This window comes from Syzygium oleosum, unplaced genomic scaffold, assembly GCF_021117445.2.
Source record: "Syzygium oleosum isolate NSW1041296 unplaced genomic scaffold, Sole_v2.1 Sole_v2.43, whole genome shotgun sequence".
Taxonomy (NCBI): domain Eukaryota; kingdom Viridiplantae; phylum Streptophyta; class Magnoliopsida; order Myrtales; family Myrtaceae; genus Syzygium; species Syzygium oleosum.
This window is the reverse complement of record NW_026607527.1, coordinates 2453333-2473924: the sequence shown is the minus strand read 5'-3', so window position 1 is coordinate 2473924 and position 20592 is coordinate 2453333. Positions and strand designations below refer to the sequence as shown.

The 20592-nt window shown below is 41.2% G+C and overlaps 3 protein-coding genes across 4 annotated transcripts; 2 read left to right on the top strand and 1 right to left on the bottom strand.

Annotated features, from left to right (window-relative positions):
- The first annotated feature begins 2477 nt into the window (after positions 1-2477).
- Positions 2478-7129, top strand: LOC115692864 (uncharacterized). 2 transcript variants are annotated; one of them, XM_030619826.2, is made up of 8 exons: positions 2478-2720; positions 2907-3059; positions 3165-3277; positions 3698-3787; positions 4822-4924; positions 5028-5102; positions 6517-6612; positions 6855-7129. In XM_030619826.2, exons 1-8 carry the CDS (start codon positions 2586-2588, stop codon positions 6909-6911), a joined length of 822 nt encoding a protein of 273 aa, XP_030475686.1. In that variant the 5' UTR covers positions 2478-2585; the 3' UTR covers positions 6912-7129. The 2 variants fall into 2 exon arrangements, with proteins under 2 accessions (XP_030475686.1, XP_030475687.1); XM_030619827.2 differs by having other exon boundaries at positions 2486-2669.
- Positions 7130-13143: 6014 nt separating this feature from the next.
- On the top strand, positions 13144-16674 carry LOC130136198 (probable protein phosphatase 2C 40). Its single transcript, XM_056306357.1, has 3 exons — positions 13144-14620; positions 15170-15434; positions 16484-16674. The coding sequence occupies exons 1-3, from the start codon at positions 13304-13306 to the stop codon at positions 16609-16611; spliced, it is 1710 nt and encodes a 569-aa protein (XP_056162332.1). The 5' UTR covers positions 13144-13303; the 3' UTR covers positions 16612-16674.
- A 617-nt stretch (positions 16675-17291) lies between these two features.
- On the bottom strand, positions 17292-19888 carry LOC115692858 (uncharacterized). The gene is made up of 7 exons (XM_030619820.2): positions 19733-19888; positions 19559-19597; positions 19285-19338; positions 19082-19135; positions 17936-17989; positions 17780-17851; positions 17292-17625 (listed from the first exon to the last, which is right to left on the bottom strand). Exons 1-7 carry the CDS (start codon positions 19784-19786, stop codon positions 17494-17496), a joined length of 459 nt encoding a protein of 152 aa, XP_030475680.1. The 5' UTR covers positions 19787-19888; the 3' UTR covers positions 17292-17493.
- Between the last annotated feature and the right edge of the window lie 704 nt (positions 19889-20592).

Here is a 20592-nt window from a genome sequence, read left to right as displayed (position 1 = left end):
GAATATGGCGGAGCAGCTACGAGTTCCTATTATTGACAAAACAGGTAAGTATTTAGGCATTCCATCAGATTGGGGGCAGTCAAAGAAACAAATGTTTGCCTGGATATTAGCAAGAGTCAATATGAAGCTAGAGGGGTGGAAGGAAAAGCTGATTACCAAAGCAGGGAAGGAGATCCTAATTAAAACTGTCATTCAAGCTTTGCCACAGTACGCAATGTCCATTTTTAAGATTCCTATCTCGATTTGTCGAGCAATTGAGCAGAAGATTTCCTCCTTCTGGTGGAAGCAAAGTGCAGACAAAGCAGGTATCCATTGGAGAAAATGGGAACTTCTGAAAATCAGGAAAGACGCGGGTGGCTTAGGCTTTAAGGACCTAATTGTTTTTAATAAGGCAATGCTGGGAAAACAAGCCTGACGACTAATACAAGCACCGAATGCCCTTTGGAGTCAGGTACTGAAGGGAGTCTATTTTCCCCGTGGTGAGTTTTGGCAAGCAAACAAGGGCCATCGCCCATCCTGGGGGTGGCAAAGTCTATTAATGGGCAGAGATGTAATTGAAGCAGATGCTAGATGGAAAGTAGGTGACGGCAAAAAGATAAAAATTAAAGAGGACGGGTGGCTCCCTTCTGGCAAAATTATTGGCCCCTTGAACCAGAAGGCACCAAAATTAGTAGCAGAACTGATTAACCAGGAAACTCATGAATGTAAATCACACTTGATAAAGGAAATTTACGAGGAAGATGTGGTGCAAGAAATACTGACAATCCCATTAAGCACAAACCCTTCGGATGATACTTTGGTATGGACAAGGAACACAAAAGGAGTCTACTCGGTTAAAAGTGGCTACAATAGGTTATGCTCCCAAATTTCACAACAACAGAGGAATCAAGCATCACCATCATATCAGCCTCCCAGGAACTTATGGACTAAAATATGGCAAATCCTAGTCTACCCCAAGGTTCGTCATTTCTTATGGAGCATATGCACAAATGCTCTACCGACAAAAGAAAATCTGTATAGAAGAAAGATGGCACCTGACCCCCTCTGCCCGATCTGCCGCCGAGTCCCGGAGACCCCCGAACACCTGCTCCTCCTTTGCGACTGGACAAGAAACGTTTGGTTAGGCTCTCGGTTAAATCTAAACACCTCAGCTACCAAAATTTCCAGAATGGATAAGTGGCTTGCGGATTAACTGTCGAAAGACCCTCCCTCGTCGTGTGACACCCTCTCCTCCTTGGAAGACCTTCCCTCGTCGGCGATAGTGGCCGGCATAATATGGTTGATCTGGAAGGCACGAAACGCCTTGGTATTCCAGCAGCGCAAACCGAACCCATGGAACATAGTGGAAGAAGCAATCAGTGACTATAAAGTGTTTGAGAGGTGGAACACAAACAAAAAGGTAGGAACACAACAGTTGAAAACCTTAGTAGATCGTTGGTCTCCGCCGGCGAAGGGGAACCTCAAGCTGAACGTCGATGCGGCTTGGTGCAGCGAAACACGAGAGGCTGCAGCTGCGGGAGTCTCCGGAACCAAGATGGACTCCTAATTTCTGGGTTCGCGAGGTCTTTTAGAGCTCCATCAGCTAGCGTGGCGGAAACCCTTGCTCTACGCGACGGACTCTTCTTTCTGTTGAAGCTTCGAAGTCAAAAGGAAAGGGAAAGTGATCTGCACAGTGACTTCTCTGATCTGCGCGTGGAAGTGGAGTCAAACAGCCAAGCGTGCGTGAGGTGGATCTCGGGCCAAGAAGAGAGCCCGTGGACCGTGAGTTCAGTGGTTGAAGACTGCCGAAAATTGATGGCCCAACTAAAAGAGGTATTTTTAGCCCATTGTCCCAGAAACTCAAACCAGGCCGCGGATTGGGTGGCGAAGACCCAGCGTAGTCATTCCTTAACTCCAAATTGGTTTTCTAAACCTCCCCGTACCCTTTGGTCTCTCTTATGTTATGATTGTGGAAACTCATGTGAGTCAATTTCTAGTGTCTAATGAAAAGTTCAGCGTATTTTCGTCCCAAAAAAAAAAAAAGCTAATGATTTGAGCTTGAGATCCGAGAAGTGAAGGAAATAGACGAGAAGATTTTTCTTAAATTGAATTGATCAACGGACTCCATTTCTGGCGAAAAAAGGAAAAAAAATGGCTCGAACCCACGTTAATAGAGTTGGGTTTTGGAATTGAATACTTTACGTACACTAAAACGATAAGAAACAGGTAAATAAGGCCGATTATGAGAATTTTGGCGATATGAAAGTCTGGGGTAAAGCAGTATAGGTTTAGTACCAATTTGAAAATTTTTCGTGAAATTAAAAAATTATCTTGGATAAATACGACACAAGTGCATCGGTCCGAGAATTTTAGTGATACGAAAATCTTGGGTAAAATGTTTCGTATTGTGATTTTTTCCACGGCATCATTCGTAGCTTTTCAAGAGAGAATTAACTTTCTTTCTTGTCAGGCCGCCGATATTGATTCCTCGTACCCTTGACGCAAAATGAAGAATATTTAGGGGGGCAAACGCTAATGGAGGCAAACCCATCGCTCGCTCGCAGCAACTCACTCAGTTCGACAGCCGAGGCTCGCCGCCGGAAGCCATGACTTCCCGCGTGACGAAGCTCGACTACTACGCCGACATGTGGAGGCTCGTCTCCCAGTCCACGGTCGTCTCCTTCCTCGAGGTGAGTCGCTTCCCGTTCCTCCGGCCTCTGAGAAATCCAAGAAAGCCCGCGGTATGTTCGCGCATTTGCATTCCATGCGTTGTTTCTCGCCGAATGGCTATCTGGGTATCTTCCGTTTTTGGTGGGTTTGTCGTAGCTGCTGCTGCAGCAAATGTAGTCTCCGTGTGATCGAGTTGAAAAAGTCGTATTGACCGATCGATCTTGAAGTTGATTTGTTCTTTTTTTTTTTTTGGGAAGGATGATGATGGTCGGAGTGCTTTGGTGCTGGACTCTACGATCTTCCATCCCCAAGGCGGCGGGCAGCCGGCGGATATGGGCTTCATCACCGTCGAAGGTGATGATCGGGAGGTGAAGTTTGCCGTGCAAGATGTCCGGTTGAAAGATGGACTTGTAGGGCCGGCGGCATTTCAGTCGTGTTATGCTTTTCTGATGAAATTTCTTGTGATTTCTTAGTAGTCAAGCTTGACGTCGGTTGTGTTGCTTGCTCTCCTCTAGGTTTACCATTATGGTCACGTTGAGGATTTGGCTGAGGGCGGTGTGGTGGAATTTGAGGAAGGAAAGGAGGTTCACTTGCACGTGGACGAACCTAGGCGCAAGCTCAACTCCAGGTATCTTTTAACGAGAAAATAACAATGAGATAGTCTAGATGATCAGTGATTTCTTTGCCCTTTACTATATGTTCCCATATGCTTGTGAAACATATAATGTTTGCTATGTCACTTAGTTTTGTCTGCATTTGGCATTTCCCACATCAAAAGAAACAGCATCCTATGTCCCTTTCGTCAGGCCTTTAGATACCATGTTCTGTCTTTGAATTGAATCCAAGTTAAAACAGAGTTTGATGCTAATCGTGGTCATATGATCATTACTTTCAGTGCATGGTTGCATCGCACAAGTTTTAGATGATAAAGAGTCAAAGTTGAACCCTATTATCTGCAGCAATCTCTTGATTAATCTTCTGGGATTCCCTTTGGTGCTGTTTTGCTGGTATGATGGAGTCTGTTTCAATGATCTCTTGACTCAATCAGGTTGCATTCAGCTGGGCATTTACTGGACGTATGTATGAAGAGGGTGGGACTTGGTTTGGAGCCAGGCAAGGGTTACCATTTCCCTAATGGGTATGATCTATGAGTTAATTTAGTTGTATCATAGCTACCTAAAATCGCATGATAATAAAGCCTACACAATTCAGTAGTTATGCGAGGATAATACGTAGTTTTAGCTTGGTAGTCATCATTTCCTCAATGTGTATTACCTTGAACTCGATTTGATGCTATAATCACAATAAGGGTTCTAAAATTTTTGGCCGAAGTGCAGTTTTATTTAAAGCTTTCCATTTGTTCAATTAAGTCCTCAAACCTTTAGGAAATGTTGGATAAAGTCATTGTGTTAAACTCTAGCGGATTCCTATATGTGGCAGTGCCCCAACACGCAGGATCTCCATGAAAGTTAATGGACCAGTTTAATGAAGGACTTGCTTGATCTTTGGATAAAAGTTTTAGGAGTTATTTGCACCAAAGAAAACTACTAGGAGTTATTTGCATGAAAGTAAAGTTGTAGGATGCAATTGCACTTTGGACATAAGCTTTAAGACTCAGTAAATTTATCCAAAGAGTCACTAGCCAAAACAGAAAACTCATCCAAAGAGTGGGAGTATAAGAATTTGTAACTGGTGCAGTTTACTTAGATTTATGCTTACTAAGACTTTTCACTTTTTGCCCACGCACTACAATCGGTCTTCAAATTTTCTGGATGTGGCATTTTCGTATGTTGTTTTGGATATTTGGGTATTGGAATAGGGTACCATCGATGATCATTTTTACCAGGCCATTCACATTATTGAAATGCAAGATCCTGCTAAATAGGCGAAATTAAGGTGTACAAGCTTATATATTATTTTGCTCCTTGAGACTTCTATATGGATGTTCCAGAAGTAGCTTTCTCGGAAGGACAGCTTCTTGTTTCTGCTGGATGCCTGGAATGGTTTTTAAGATAATTTTTTTTGCCATTTGTTGAATGTGAGCCCATATATTGTTTTACTTCTTGAGACTTGCAGCATAGATTTTCCAGAAGTAGGTTTCTCTGTACAAGTAAAGCTTCTTGTTTCTGCTGGATGCCTGGAGCTTGTTTTTTAGATAGACTTTTTTTCCAGACCATTTGTTGAATATAAAGGCGTTATTCCGCCAAGTGAAATATCTAACAAGCAGAAGGAATTGGAGACGGAAGCTAATGCATTGATATCTAAAGGAGAGGAAGTAAGATGCTACTTTACTTTTCCTTTTGTTGAAAAATAGACTTTTAATGGTTGGTCGTGTTGCTTCATATGAAAATCTTACTCATTTTATTGATACCTTACAGGTTTCTGCTGCGATATTACCTTATGATGAAGCTTTAGAGCAATGTGGCGGTTCCCTTCCTGATTATATTCCCAAGGTCAGCAGTTCATATACAACAACTATCGCCCCTGCGGCCTTTAATTCAGATATCTTCCTGCATTGTTAAGCTTTATGCTTTGTGATAAGAAGCAAGGTTTCCACAACGGGACCAGACCAGATATTTCAATTGGTGGAACTGGTCCTTGATCTGCTACTCTGCTTACGTACACAAATGATATTGGTACAAAACAGATTACAATTTGCATTGACCCAGTTCAACTAGACGAACTGGTGAACCCGGTTTGACCATTCTAGAGCTTTTTTGATGGGTGAGAGTGAAATGCAAGGATCGGGAATCGAACCACTCTCCCCTTGGGATTACTGGGCATAACCAGCAGCCAAACTTTCTACTCACTACCGGAGACCCCATTGATGTCTATAAGAAAGAGTTAAGTCTATTCATCTAAAGAATGAATTAGTTACTCCCACTGGAAAAGTTTGTGAGATGGTGCTGATGGGAATCAATCTTGCGCCCCCCATAACATGTGCGCTTCCCTGCCATTCCTTCTGGCCAGCATTTGTTTGCCTACTTGTCTAACATCTGGAAATGAAATTGTCGGTTTAACCTGTTGAACTGCGAATTGACTGGCTTTTACACTGGTATGGGGTTTAATAACATTAATAAAAAGTAATGTGCTGCCTAGTGCCAGTTTTCTATTTTTCACTCAAACCATTAAATATTCATATAAATGCCTTGACAATCTGCTGGCACACCCGTTTTCTAGGAATGAGAAGATTAAAATGAGAATGAGATGTTTCATTCAGTTTCATTTGGTGTTTGGTGACTTGGAATAACATGGAATGAAATGGATATTGACAACAAAAGAGACTTCATTACCACATTCTCATTAGTGTGGGGGAAAGGTGTGAATGAATTTGAAGGAATTGCTATGACTAAATAAAAAACGGAAATTCCATAGATAGCAAAACATTTTATGGCATGACAACAATTAAATCAAGAAATGTGGCACGATATCTCTCTTTTTCCTTTTATTTAATTCGTTTTGGCAACTTTTGATGTAAATTTGTAGTATATGCTTCTCTGTTATAACAAGTTTCGATCATGTTTCCAATCATAAAAACCTCCATTCCGATTCCAAGGTGTTACGAAGCATGATAGTTTAAACTTTATTTACAATTCAGATTGCCAAATGTTTATTCTGATTCTTTTTACTTCATTTCATTTGTTTCTTTCCAACGAATCAAACAGGGCCTCAATAGTTTTATACTGCAAGGCTCCAAAAGAAGATTTGAATATCATTCATCTTACGGTTTCCGGTTGCTACTTGTAGATGTGTGTTGCGTGAAGTATATTGTACATAACTCATCTTGTTTGCCCATATGGTTACTGGTTGTTCCCATCGTTTATATGCAAAGCATTTGATATAACCGATATATTGCAACTATTGCAGGAAAGCACTCCTCGCATTGTGAAATTGGGAAGTAATCCTGGTTGTCCATGTGGTGGTACCCATGTTCATAATCTATCAGAGATAATTAGCATGAAGGCAAGTATTCAGCTGCACATATTCTGAATAATAACTATGGGATTGTTAATATCTGATCTAATTTACTCTATTACTTTGCAACTGAAAACAAGAGTACGATGAGAATATACCCCCTCAAGGTCTTGTATGACACTAGAAAAACTATTAGAATCAAGTCCAATTTCTCTTGACTTTTATCGGTTATGTTGTTTTTCAATGTTTCATAGCCTGCTGTGTTCTAAGGCTCTTCGATAATTGTTCAGGTTTCCCAAATTCGCGTGAAGAAAGGCGTGACAAAAGTCTCCTACACTGTGGTTTGATTTTGGTCCTAATTAGAACTCTTAATGTTGGTATCGAATGTATGGCGGCTTGGTTTTAGGAACAGACATCAAAATGATATGGAGCCTATAGTAAGGTATGCCCCATCTTACCGGACATTGGTCCCTTGGTGGGCGTTTTCTGAATTTGGACTTCGGTAACTATGTGTGTAAGTAATAGTTCGACGTTTGCTTAGCATATGGAAGTTCCTATTGTTACATATGTCTCTCTCTGTCTCTCTCTGTCTGTCTGTCTGTCTCTCTCTCTCTCTCTCTCTCTCTCAACAAGCTCTTTAAGTCGTCGTTAATCGTGGTGCTTTCGAGGAACTTCGAGAAAGATGAGATGATAAGCTCTTTATCGCCAGTCGCATTAGACAAGTTTTGGAATATACGCACAACATGATCCTTTCTGCTTGGCTGAGAGAAGGATGTCATGCCATTTGGCGTCTGCGGGCTCATGTAGTTTACTAGTGATTGTCGTTGCATTTCGTTTATGTGTCACGAAAGCAGATTAGCTGCGAAGTTCGGAACCGGCTCATCTTCTTGTTGCTTCCCGGCCTAACCGAAAGCTACTCCTCTGTCAAGATTTCCCTGCTCAATGCCAGCTCTTCATTCTTTTTGCCCCCCTTGAGATTGAGACGTTGATCTATGCCCGAATCCTCTGCCTGGGGATTTTACTTGCATCGCAGATCCCGTGAAGCATCGCGAATCAGATATTTAGTCGATGCTATAGTTTCGGCTCCTGTTGACGTTGATTGTGTTTTTGGAGTATTCCTGCTGAACGGTAGTTTAACGTCCACGTTGATCCGTTATGTGAGCTTGTTCCGGTGGCGACGGACCGGGACAACACATCGATGCAAGGCATCGATCTCTTCGGGAAATCTGGGTACGACTAAAGTAGAGGCAGTCCTGAGAGATGCACTGTGGTCCATATATCAACTGCTTGGGGGATATCATCTGGGGCTCCACTCTTCTCAGGTGCCTTTGTCCCTCTTGTGCTGCTGCAGCCCCGTTCAGTTCACTTGGCCTCCCTTCGTGTGGATAAATTTCTCAGGAAATCTTATGATTCGACCGGAAAAGGCACACGGGTGCGCTTGTTTCGCTGAAAAACTATAATCCGAAAGTATCTTCTTATCTTCCAATGCTCCTCGACGCGCTCTAGTGGAATAAGTCATCGAAAATTGTTTTCATACTCTGGAAAATCTATACAAAATCCTAGGAAAAAACTTTTAACACTTTCCACGAAGCAGAAGGTGTATCTCGGAAGATGTCGCGCCCTAGACCCGAGGGCTTGACGACCGGTTCCGGGTCACCAACAGTCGGATCCACAATCATTCGACCCCCCGGCTCCACGGGTCTAGCCTGTCGAGGGTTTCTACAGCTTTCGAGCTAGGGCAACAACCGGACCCGACCCGGGTCGCCGCCGTTTAGCTTCCATTGATAATTTTAACTCTTCAAAGTATTGGCATTTCCTCACCCATGCGTGTTGATGTTGACACAGGGAAAACATAATCATAAATCAATTTTCCAAATTGTTTCCTCGTGAATTTTTTTTTTCATTAAAGTTACTTTTTCATCTCGTTTTGACTCCATTGAATCCGTCCTTTGCATGATTAAAGAAGGCTTCCTTTACGAGAGGCCACTAAAAGTTTTCAAGTCAAACTATCAATTTCTCAAAGCAAAGTGATCAACTTTTAATTAGTGAAAAAAATCATGGACCTCCAAATTGATATAAGAATCTAATAAAGCAGCTAAAAATGCCCGTGCAAAATAATTCGATTTCGGGTGGACGTGGGCTCTCGGCTGTCCATCACCATCCTGCGTCAATGACCCAAATGCATCCGATTTCATCGAGAAATAATTAGCAAATGAAAAAAATTATCATTATTGATAATAATTTATGTTTAAATATTTTCGTGAAAGATGAAATTTTTTATCGTTTATTCAATTTTGTAAGCGATAGATCGATCATTTTAAAGAAATTTTTTTGGAAATCATTTATTTTTCGCGAAACAAAACGGAGCTTAAAAAGTTGAGATTCCATGTATTGACCTAATGCTTTATATTGCAACTCGACACGCAAAAGAGCCGGGTCAGACTTTTCTATACGGGCGTCATCTTCACTTATCTGTTTAAGTACTGGTAAATTAAATTTCTCGATGTTTGCTTTTCTTAAAAACAAAATTCTCTTCCTAAACTAAGACAAAATTTGGCAGCTCGATTTAGCCAAAAAAGTTTGGTCGATGTGATTTTAGTCGGGCCATATGTCCCAGTAATTGGAAAAATATTTTTTAAAGTTATTCATTTTTTCGCGAAACAAACGGAACTTTATTTCTGGTCATTTTTGGTAAAATTTGTTGTCTAAGCATGTGAACTCAATTATGAATACGTAATCAAGCAAAACTCCACATCAAAAGAAAAGCAATTAAACTTGAAGCTAATTTCTAATTCAAAATCGTTTTGGTTTATTAGTCTTCTGACACCTAATTGGGTTGGATTGCTTGCAATCTAAGCCTTCGAATGTGGAAAATCAAAGTTGACTTGCACGCATGTTCGTTCCAGATTTAGCAAAATGTTGAAAGTTCCTTTTCCGCCAAAATCTGAAATATCTTATAAAATTTCAAATAAATTATCCGAAAAGATTGCTCGTGAATTTACGTGTTAATATCTGTTTGTCATCAAAATTTCAAGGGTTTCGAATTACAGTGCGCAACATTTTAATTAAGAAAGAAAAAATGAAATGTAAAAGTCGATTCGAACGGATCAATTTCGTGCATGAACAATTTCTCGATGCGATGAAATGCCAAAGGTGAGAAGGAAACTGAGATTATCTCTCGTTATCTCATCTTCTCGACAAAAATAATATTATACGAAATCGAGAAGTACCCGTTTTTAGAACTTTCTCGAGTGTCGTGATATATTGGATTAGCTTTTAAGTACGAGCTTAGTTCATTTCTTCGATCCGGTCAAATGTAGTATGTCATTCGCATCGAAACTTGATTTGCAAGGAAACTATATTAGTTGCTTTGCCTAGATCAAAAACAATCTGAAGTTGGAAAGATGATTAGACAAAATCACAGCTAGCCACTTTATGATTTTGCTTTATTTAGATATCTATTTGATTTTTAGATAATATCTAGAATCTTGAGCGATTTTGTTTCGCTTTAATCGGTCAAATTGATTAGATTTCACACAATATTCTTAAAACATTAAAGGAATTCTCTCTATTATTGCGCAAGTTTGCATGTTGGCAGGTTGCGACTTGTGTTTGCAAGTTTATGGCGTGTTTTTTTGTTATTCTATTCCCAGGACCACGTGTGGAATAGATACCCGTCTGGTAACACAATTTCATTTTCCTATTTCTGAAATAAATTTCTACCCCAGAAATAGATTTGGAACATAAATCAGAAGTAAAATTTTTTATTTTTCAATTTCTGGAACAGAAATGAGAAATAAAAACTATTATCATCGCTCGCCCTTACTATTAATCGGCCGCCCACCCGCTGCTTGCCAGCCGCGCCACCGCCTCTCACCGTCGTCCTCTGCCACTGCCATCTTCCGTCGCTTCTCAACGTCAGCCGTCGCCTGCCCCCTCCCGCTACTATCCTCCACTGCCAGCCGCCTGCCACTGCTGTCCTCCGCCACCACCCATCGGCCAACTTCCGCTGCCAGCCGCCGTCCTCCACCACCCGCTCGCCAACTACTTAGAAGAGAGAAATTTCGTGCCGTTATCAAACGAATTTCTATATAGGAAGCAGAAATTTTGTGTAATTGTCAAATACGTATTTTTGCTCAAAAATTCGTCCATGAAATAAAGACCAGAAATTGATTTCTAGAATATAATAGTTATCATTCGCGCATTTAATGTTTCTTTTTTAAACAGATTCGTATTAGCACCCGTTTTTGCTACATGTGCCTCACTCTACATTCATATATTGACCTACTCGATATTATTTATTATTCTATTTGGTTCTATATATGTTTTACAAGCCGGTGTGTGTGTGCGCTATGCGTTGTGTGGAGGTATCGAAACCCAGCTTCCTCACTCATGCATCTCCACCTCTAGCCTCCCGAAAAAGTAGTGGGGAATCAAACTTCCCACCTCTTCTCCCGAAGGCCTCCCGAAGGCCCGATGGTTGATACTATCTATACGACGAACCATACCTTCGTATGAATTAAAGAATTCCCAACTTCAAAAACCCACTCGAAATATCTTACTTGCATAATCAAAAGAATAACGGCATTTAGAAATACCCTCAACACATCGAGATCACATCTTTTCCGGGCTCGCTCCATCATTCAAAATCTCAACGATTCCCTCATGGCATATCGTCCCGGATCGTACCACCGAGAATCGAATTCCCCCCCCTTCCCACTCACCATCGCTGGACCAGTCAAAATCATTCCCAATCCCATTGATTCAGTTTGGTTTTCCTACGCTGCCCTTTTTTTTTTTTTTTTTTTTTTTTTGGGTGGGAGGGATGGCTTTCCTATGTCAAAAAGCGGTGCACGTTTTCTTTAGATTTTTTGTTGCACAAAGAGAGGGGCGGCGTTGAGTGATTGACCCGCTCTCGTCACCCCTCTCTTCTCCACCATCCGATTTTTCTCCCTCCCTCCCTCTTTTTCCCTTTTTCTAAAAAAAATTAAATATTAGATTTATTAATTGAATTTATTTAATTTGTTTTCTCCGCTTTTTTTATTGTATTTTCTCGCTCACAAATAAAACCCGCGCATCTCTCTCTCTCTCTCTCTCTCGCTCTCGCGTAGGCTAAGGGCCAACCTCCCTCCTCATTCGTAACCAAGAAGAAGAAGAAGAAGAAGAAGAAGCGGCGATTCGCGGGCGCTCGCCATGGCCGCATTCCGGTTCCGCCCCCGCTCCTGACCTCCGCTCCTCCGCAGCCGCCGCCGCCGCCGCCGCCGCCGATCGGATTCGCCCGAGGTGAGGCGCCGGGGTTCGTGTGTCTTTCTTCGTTGCTCGCGCTTTGAGATGCTCTGGTTCGGCGATGTCCGTCTTTGCCGTTTGTTTGCTTGTTTGTTTGTTTTTGTTCGTAGCTGCTTTGGCGTTCGTTTCCCCCCCGTGGATCTGAGAAGCCGAGAGGGAGAGGATTTCTTTTCTGGGATCGTTTGCGTGCGAAAAAGGGTGTTGGTTTTGTTTATTCGCGCGTTGTTGTTGTTGTTGGAGATGCTCGAGCTCGTAGCTGCGAGTTGTTTTCGGTTTCTAATTCGCTTGCTCTGTTCACATTGGTGAATTGATATGGAAATCGCTAAATTTTTTAACTTGTAGGTCGCTCAACTTTCGTTGTTCGTTGTGATGTGGCCATCTAAATGGCTTGTTCGATCTGTATTTAGGCTACGTTTGTTTCGTAGAAACCGAGTTCTTAAAAATGATGGGTTATATCGCTTGAAATGATCAGTTAATGACAAATGGTTTTACTAACGATAATAATTTATGTCTAAACATATTCGTGGACAATAAAAGATATTTTTCGTTCATTCATTTCTGTAAGCGATAGAAGGGATTGTTTTTTTTTGGAAAATGGTTTGCAAATCATTCATTTTAGGCGAAACAAACGCACCCCTTAATGTTGATCTGAAGTAGTTCTGAATTAGTGGCTTATTCGGTACATGAATGTAAATTTGATACTCATGCAATGAAATATATAGAGTGACCTGATGCTGCTGTGGATTTTTTATCGACTACAAACTTCTGGCGTGATTTTGGTCCTCTGGTTGCCAGCGTGACCCAATTGAAAGTAAACCAAAGTTCAGAGATAAAAACTGGAATTTGAAAATGGCCAGTTTGAACTTAAGTCACCTCCCGTGTCGTTTTTACTGATATGAGATTATATGTGCTACCCTCTGTACTAATTCATTGGTATACTTGTATGATTTGTTAAACAGCTTGATGTTGATAGCCAACGACGATACTCTATGTTATTTTCCTTTCTTTTCATGGAAATTCTAGTTTTCAAGATTTCTTTGGTCATGGGACTTAGATCAAATCTTTTAGGATGTAGATGTTTGAAGTTTAATGTTCGAAATTCAATGACTAAGAGGAGAACATACCTCAACTAAACTGTTGTGCGCCTTGCACTCTTTACTTAGATTGCCATGGCAAAGACTTGGTTGAGATGTGTAATGTGAAGGAAAGTGGAGATACGCTCTACTTTCTTCAGATTCATGAAGAATCATTATAATCACAAATTTACCTGTTGGAAGTTTGTAGCAGTATATTTTTTAGAGAATGTTTTATGTTGAAATGTCTTAAGGAAAAGAAAACTTTAGAAATTTAATCCCACGAGCCATCGCTCTTTCTATCATCAGGATTATATCTGTCATGCAGGGTGTTCTATTGAAAAGGAATAAATTAAGAGGTGATTTATTATTGCACATATATGATATTAGATTCCTGGAGATGGTCCTTTTGTCTCTTTGTCATCCTTTTTACTGTTGCCACATTTAGTGTTTATACATGCAACTTTACACTCTTACAGGAATCGATCATGGAAGGGGCAACTGCAATAAAACATGATACAGAACTTAAAGTGAGTTTTGGCTATCAATGCAATGGAAACAAGTTTGATCACTATGAAGTTTCTAATGGGTATGATATATTTCGTGGAATTAAAATGCAAAGACCCAGTAGTTTCTCATTCTCCTGCTTATCTGGTGCTGCTGTAAGTGCCAATGCCACCTTGGCAAATACAAATATCTGCAATGGGGTAATAGGGGAGGAAATACTTCCTACTTGGGATTCTCCAAATTCATTTCGCAAGATTTCCTCATCGCCATCCCTATCAAAGTTGGACATGTTATCATCATCTTTTCAGAGCAGTACATCTAACTTAAGCTGTAGTCCATCCTGTCAAAGCGACTCTTATGAAAGTGATTCGTTTTTAAAGGCAATGAGTGCCCCTTCAAAAGGTGACACTTTTCTGAATGCAACGGAAGTTCAAGTAGCTGGTGGAGCAGCTGGGGAGGACAGGGTGCAGGCTGTTTGCTCTGAAGAGAATGGATGGCTATACTGCGGAATTTATGATGGATTCAATGGAAGAGATGCAGCTGATTTTCTTGCTGGGACATTATATGACACCTTCACAAGTTACTTCAATGCTTCTTTAGATTGGGAGGCAAAGCAGGAGTACCCGAAAGCTTTTGATAGTTCAGATGCATATGGGTCTCTCCAATACATTCTAGAGGATAATAGTTATACTTCTCATGGGAAGAATTTGCTACCAAAGAACTGCAATTTTGAGAATTCCAATCCCAGGAACTTCACGAAGAATGCTCAAAATTTTCGCATGAATATTCCATTAGAATCATTTCAGAAAGGTGTTGTAGATTGTCTTCAACATGCTTTAAATCAGGCAGAAAATGATTTCTTATACATGGTTGAGCAGGAAATGGAAGATCGTCCTGATTTAGTTTCTGTTGGTTCTTGTGTTTTGGTTGTGCTTCTGCATGGCGATCACTTGTACACACTCAGTCTTGGGGATAGTAGAGCTGTTTTGGCAACATATGAACCGCATGACAATAATGGCAGCAAGGATTTGAAAGCCATCCAGCTCACTGAGAGCCACACTGTTGACAATGAAGTCGAAAGAGCTCGACTACTGTGTGATCATCCTGATGACTCCATGATCATTTCAATGGGGAAGATCAAAGGCAAGTTGAAAGTCACACGTGCCATTGGAGTTGGATACTTGAAGAAGGTGGTTTCTCATTCTCAATCACTATGTTTAGTCAAATTGCATCATGCGAGCAGAGCACATACACATGAAAGTGAATGATATTACGCTTGGTTGAAAATACATGGATCCTCACCTGTAACATGACCATTTCCTAGTCAGGGTGGCAGAGTTTGATAAACATGTGCTTTTCCTAGATATTGCTTTCAGGACCATCTTTTCATGTCTCATATATGGAAAGATGATCATGAGCAACCACTCTGTTGATCTTACTACAGGTCATGTCCTTGTGATTTGCAGGAAGGAAACATCTTCTCCTGAATGACAAATAATTTTGCTGTCAGCATCTTTATATTAAAAACAATCTTGGCAGCCATTTGACTATAACTAAAGTTGTGCTGATCCAAGAAACTTTTATGTGGACATTGTTGAGTACATAAAAGATTTTCCATGGTGCTTGAACTATATCAATTTAGTATCATCATAGTGGTAGAGTTCAATGACTAGTCTACACCCATACTACTCATGTGTATATGGTATGTGGTGATGCTAATGATCCTCTTACATCTGCAGAAGATTCTAAATGATGCACTTATGGGTATCCTTCGTGTCCGTGATCTTATAAGCCCTCCATACGTTTCTACCACACCATCAGTGAATGTGCACAGAATTTCAAAAGACGATCACTTTGTCATAGTTGCAAGTGATGGTCTGTTTGATTTCTTCAGCAATGATGAGGTGGTACAAATTGTGAATTCCTGTATCCAATGCAACCCTTATGCTGATCCAGCGAAATATATAGTGGAGCAGCTCATTTTGAGAGCAGCCAATTGTGCAGGTAAACTTCGTGCTACTTGTTCTTGCTTGATTCTTTTTAATCATTTTTTGTGTTAATCTGAATAATAAGCTAACTCTGTCCTCATAAAGTTTTTCTCCATGAATATGAATATGATCCACGGCACATGAAAGTGTGGACTATTAGTTGCGAGAGTTGGTATCGTGTATTAATTTGAATTCAATGTGAACCGATTCTCCCTTTGCGTAATTTGAGATTTGTTCCAGTCAATTTTTCTGATGGTGACAGGGATAGTCAATTGAGTCACCTGTCCTTACCCATGTTCATGTGGTTGTTGTCCATTGTAGGTTAAGTTGCGTTAGCTAAAAGTAGTGATTCTTTATAATATTCCTTCCATCTGTATTAATAGAAAGGCGGGCCGCAGTATTTCTTCTTTTCAGTGAAAGCACTAGTATATCCATATGTGTGTTTATGATTGACCCTTTTTTGGCACAGAACCTGGCTTACTAATGCACCATCATATTCTATTAGTAATCCTTTTCTTCTCTCCGTATTATATCTTTCTTTTGCTAAGTCACCTGCTCTTATATAGACTGCTAGCGGAACTTTTACTTGTGTCATGCATTGCATTTGGACTTGCCTCGTTTAATAACTATTTATTATGAAAGAACAGTGAAGGTTTGTTATCACAGACCTAGGTTTTGTATTCCTAAGTAATACACCTCTATATTCCTGTTGCTACAGCTTTAGCTTGTACATTGCAGAACTGTTATTCCAAACCAATGCATCCTCTGCCAAATTAAATCTAGGGAGCTAAAGGACTTGCTCAGTGCCACTGAGAGAGAGAAATGTTATTGTTTTGCTAGCATATAAGAGGGTAAAGGAAGAATTGGCAACAGAAATATTGGATGAGGAGTGAATGGATTGTACTTGCTGACATATATAAACAAAGTTACCCATCTTTTGGATGGTGTCAAAGCTTCTTGAAACAAATAGCAAGGCTGACTAATCTATGCAGCCATTCTCCATTTGATGACTAAATTACAATTATTTGATCGGCATCTTTTGATACATTTAATTTAACGTTGCAGGTTTCAGTTTGGAGGAATTGATGAGAATTCCTCCAGGGAGGAGGAGGAAGTATCACGACGACGTAACTGTTATCGTGATAATCCTTGGAACAAATCAGCGCACTTCCAAAGCATCGACATGTGCATAAGATTCTATATACCGTTATTTTCCTAGTTGTGTAATACCACAGCAGATAGTCCCTGCTTCTCTTCTGTTAGGGAAAGAAAAAACAGAGAAATGAAGTGGTGTATTCACAAGTGTACATATGGAACATCAGACGGTCCATTGGATTAATGGTTTATCAGAAGCCCCATGTAATTAGCTCCAGTCCTATTTCTGCAAATGAAGTGGTGTATTCTCCTTTTCCTGCATAATTGTTTGGTAAATGTCCTGTGTTTGCGTAAGTCCGATCTTTCTATAGGTATGCGAAATCTCGTTGCCCAATGCTTCTAAGACTTGTAGATTTTCCTTGTGAGATCCTTTTTGTTCTCTATGTCAATGCTCAAATCTCCAGTTCTGATTTAAACAAATCCTTGTGTACAAGGTGATTATATTTCAAACGTGTAGTTTCAGTAACTCCAGGTAGGCGTGGAACAAAATGCGCCAAATATCAACTATATGCAGGTCGCAGCTCGCAGCAGAGTTGATATATAACGATGCCAAGAACTATTGTTCAAGTGCGCACTGTGAATTTTCAAGTCCTCCAAAATGAATCATTAGTTTATGCTTGCTTGTAGAACCATCCTAGAACATCTTCCGGAAACAATCCACATCAATTTGAACACTTGGTCGGAAAGAGACTCTTACAAAATCAATTGTATAGAACAATTCACAAGATAAACGAGATCAATTCGATTGACGAATAAAGAGAGCGAATCTTACATTAATTGATTCAACTTCAGCTTTACGCCAGATGATGATTGTAAACTACAACATTTTTGGACTCAACAGTGGACGTGACTGATTATTTGTCATACAAAGAAAGTAATATTCTCTTCTTCACAAGAGATGACCTCAAAATGAAGACTCCTCAGTATTCAGGTTCTTCCTTTTTTATGACTACTGGTGAAATATGCTCAGCATCCGCAGCATCCTCCTCTATTTTTTTGACAATTGGACTTTTGATCACACCATCCTTGGTATCTCCTGAAACATCCTGCAACTGCAGATTCGGAGCTATATCAATCAGTGGATCAATTTACATGGGAATAGGCGTGCATCTGCACCATGCAAATATAATTGCAGAGGAAATCATGAAACGGTCAAGATGCAAAAGGTCCCATTAGGTTCAGAAAATCTCATGCCAAGGATAGTACCCCGAGATTCCTTAAGCTAGTGGTGACATCCTCCTGTTGCTGCTGAAGAGTGGTCCGCAGTTCCTGGAATTCCTGGGTACATTGCAGAAGAAACAGTCAGAACAAGAAAGATTACATTAAAAAAAAAGAAGATAAAATAGCTAAATCATCACTTACTGATCTGAGTTGTTCCACCTCAACGTTAAGTGATTTCTTAAGTTCCGAAAGTTCCTGTATCGAAACAAATTCATGAAGATGGTTTTTCATTACCGTTCATATTTGGTGCATAAAACATTTAGCAACTAAGCAAAGAAATCCCATTCGTAGTGTAACGTAAAACAATTCCTTTCATAGCATAACATAGACCTTGAGAGCTTTTTTCCAATAAAGTAGTAGATCAAAGTCCCTCCGCCACAAAGCAGTGAGTAATTTCAGGCCATAATTCTTTGGCATAATGGTTAAATCCCATGACCATATTTATCTGCCAATGCATTCTTCAGATAAGTATTTGCTGCGGGACACAAGGCAATTGGATTCCACCAGCAGAAAGATACGCTCTTTTCTCAAATAAGATGCCTCATCCCTAGTTATGCCCTTCAAAATTTCTATGAATCGGTATCCCTCAAAGTTTCAAGCTAAAATACTACATGCCACTTGGGCATCACATCAACTGAAAGACCAGCTATAACAATGCTTAACAACATACCCGCTACCTTCACTTACTGCTTTAGATATATAGTAGAAAGCGATGAAGACAACAACAAAGGGTCCAGAAGGTTTGCACGCCACCACATAGTCCAAACAAGATTTGATTTGCTATTGCAAAACATAGTTTGTGAACAGATAAGAGGATAAAGTTTGTAATATGACTGCTTATTCAACTTCAGGATTCTGATGACATGGGCACGCAAAACCAGTAAAGAAAAACATGACATGATCATATGACTAGCTCAGAAGGTTCCTGTGATGTGGGTTTAGGCACTCAATTATCCATAAAAAACTAAATCCACCAATTCCAAGGATGAAAGCGGCACAAGTCATGTGGAACATTAATATGAGGCTAATGTACAGGGATAATAAGTTCAGTCTTGTAACCCATACTAGGAAAAATATAGAACATTTTCGTTCTTGACAAATCCAGTCAGAGTGAGAAAGGTGATGATTACGACATGAATGAAATCTTTTTGTGCTCGAAAACTGGATCCCAATATGGATTACTCGGGCCCCATCAGAAGCGCAGGCCACGCCATGCTTTGTCATACTAATCTGCACAACAATTAGAAATACACAGTTCAATGCCAACCACAGCAAGAGACGGCTTACATCTTTGTAGATCTTGACTTGGGTGTCCAACTTTGACCTCCAACCTTGCAAATCCTGCACAAGCAGACCAGAATTATAATAATCGGACACTACCCTCTTTCAAGACTCCGCCCAACAGCTCCCATGGATAACACAATAGGCACACAACACAAGCAAATTAGAAACTGCCATAGCAACGGGAAAGAAAGGATCCAACTTTTCACCTGCTTTAGGCTTTGGATTCGAGTAAGAAGCTCCGACCTCGACTCGTTCAACTCCTGCAAACACAGCAACAAGAGCGACAAGTAAAGCGCGCCGCAAAAAAAACCCAGTCGAGCAAAATTCCGGGATCCGAACTCAATTGGGCACAAAGAAGTTTCCTTTACTCCATCCAATCAACCATCTCACGGTAGGTCCCATCAAAGCACGACTACAAGAAGCTACGGACCGAACCGAACCGAACCCAGAAAAAAAGGAAGATGAGATTAAAACGAGTACCGCGATCTTGGAGCTCACGGGAGTGACGTTCTCCTTCCTCTGCGAACAAAGCAAGAAACACCCATCAAACATACAACCTCGCCATGCGAATCAAGAATGTCTCTACAAGACACAGAGAGAGAGAGAGAGAGAGAGAGAGAGAGAGAGAGAGAGAGAGAGAGAGAGAGGGAGTACGGATGAGAGGGGAGCAGGAGAGGGGAGAGAAGGAGTGGATTCGGAGTCGGCCATGATCTTCTTCTTCACGGATTGTCGCTGAGCAGTGCCGGTTCTGGTTCTAGAGAGAGAGAGAAGAGAGAGAGAGGGGGGGGGTTTTGGGTGTGTTTTTTTTGAAATGGGGAGGTTCGATTTTTGAAAACTTTTAGGGTTTTTTTGGGGGAGGGGGGTGGAGCGTTTTCGGTTTGGGCGGGCAAATCTTGTGCCTGGTGCTTCTTTGCTCCACTGTCCACACGTCATTATTATAAAAGAAAAAAAAAACAAGCAAAAGTTGACGTGAAGCACGAGAGCCATACACCACGTAGGATTTACAATAAACCATACATTGATCGACACGTGTCCATATCGGGCCCACCCGTCAGTAAATTGTCTCCCCCTCCCCTCTCTCTCACGCGCTCTGCTCTCCATCTCTGCAACCCCAAGCCCAACCCCCCACCCCCCCACTCTAACCTTCGCTCGACACTGTTCTTCAAGCTCGACTCCGCCATCTCCGCCTGCATCGTATCCATGCTCACCACCCTGACCGCCGCGCCTTCCCCCTTCTCCTCTGCAACCGCAGCCACAACCGGCGACCTCGACGACGGCGAAGAATCACTCCCGAATCTCACGGTCGGTCCAGAAGCTACTGCAGTTGGTCTTCAAGCCGAAGACGAGCTCGACCCCGGCTTTCGGCGTCGACGATTGGTACTCTCGTGACGTCAGCGAGGACGACGGGTTCTATGTCGTGCACGACAAGTCCCATGATTCCGGAGTCCCCGAAGGTTTAATACCTCGAAAGTTGTCGCCGGAGATGGATCGGAGGCGGAGGCGGAGGCGGTGGC

Coding starts and splice junctions, on each gene's coding strand:
- LOC115692864 (XM_030619826.2), top strand. CDS start 2,586: ATGACTTCCCGCGTGACGAAGCTCGACTACTACGCCGACATGTGGAGG. Junction 3,060..3,164: donor TCCGGTTGAAAGATGGACTT/GTAGGGCCGGCG, acceptor GCTCTCCTCTAG/GTTTACCATTATGGTCACGT. Junction 5,103..6,516: donor TTCCTGATTATATTCCCAAG/GTCAGCAGTTCA, acceptor CAACTATTGCAG/GAAAGCACTCCTCGCATTGT.
- LOC130136198 (XM_056306357.1), top strand. CDS start 13,304: ATGATATTAGATTCCTGGAGATGGTCCTTTTGTCTCTTTGTCATCCTT. Junction 14,621..15,169: donor GAGTTGGATACTTGAAGAAG/GTGGTTTCTCAT, acceptor TTACATCTGCAG/AAGATTCTAAATGATGCACT. Junction 15,435..16,483: donor GAGAGCAGCCAATTGTGCAG/GTAAACTTCGTG, acceptor TTAACGTTGCAG/GTTTCAGTTTGGAGGAATTG.
- LOC115692858 (XM_030619820.2), bottom strand. CDS start 19,786: ATGGCCGACTCCGAATCCACTCCTTCTCTCCCCTCTCCTGCTCCCCTC. Junction 19,136..19,284: donor GAATCCAAAGCCTAAAGCAG/GTGAAAAGTTGG, acceptor CTGCTTGTGCAG/GATTTGCAAGGTTGGAGGTC. Junction 17,626..17,779: donor CTAGCTTAAGGAATCTCGGG/GTACTATCCTTG, acceptor CCGAATCTGCAG/TTGCAGGATGTTTCAGGAGA.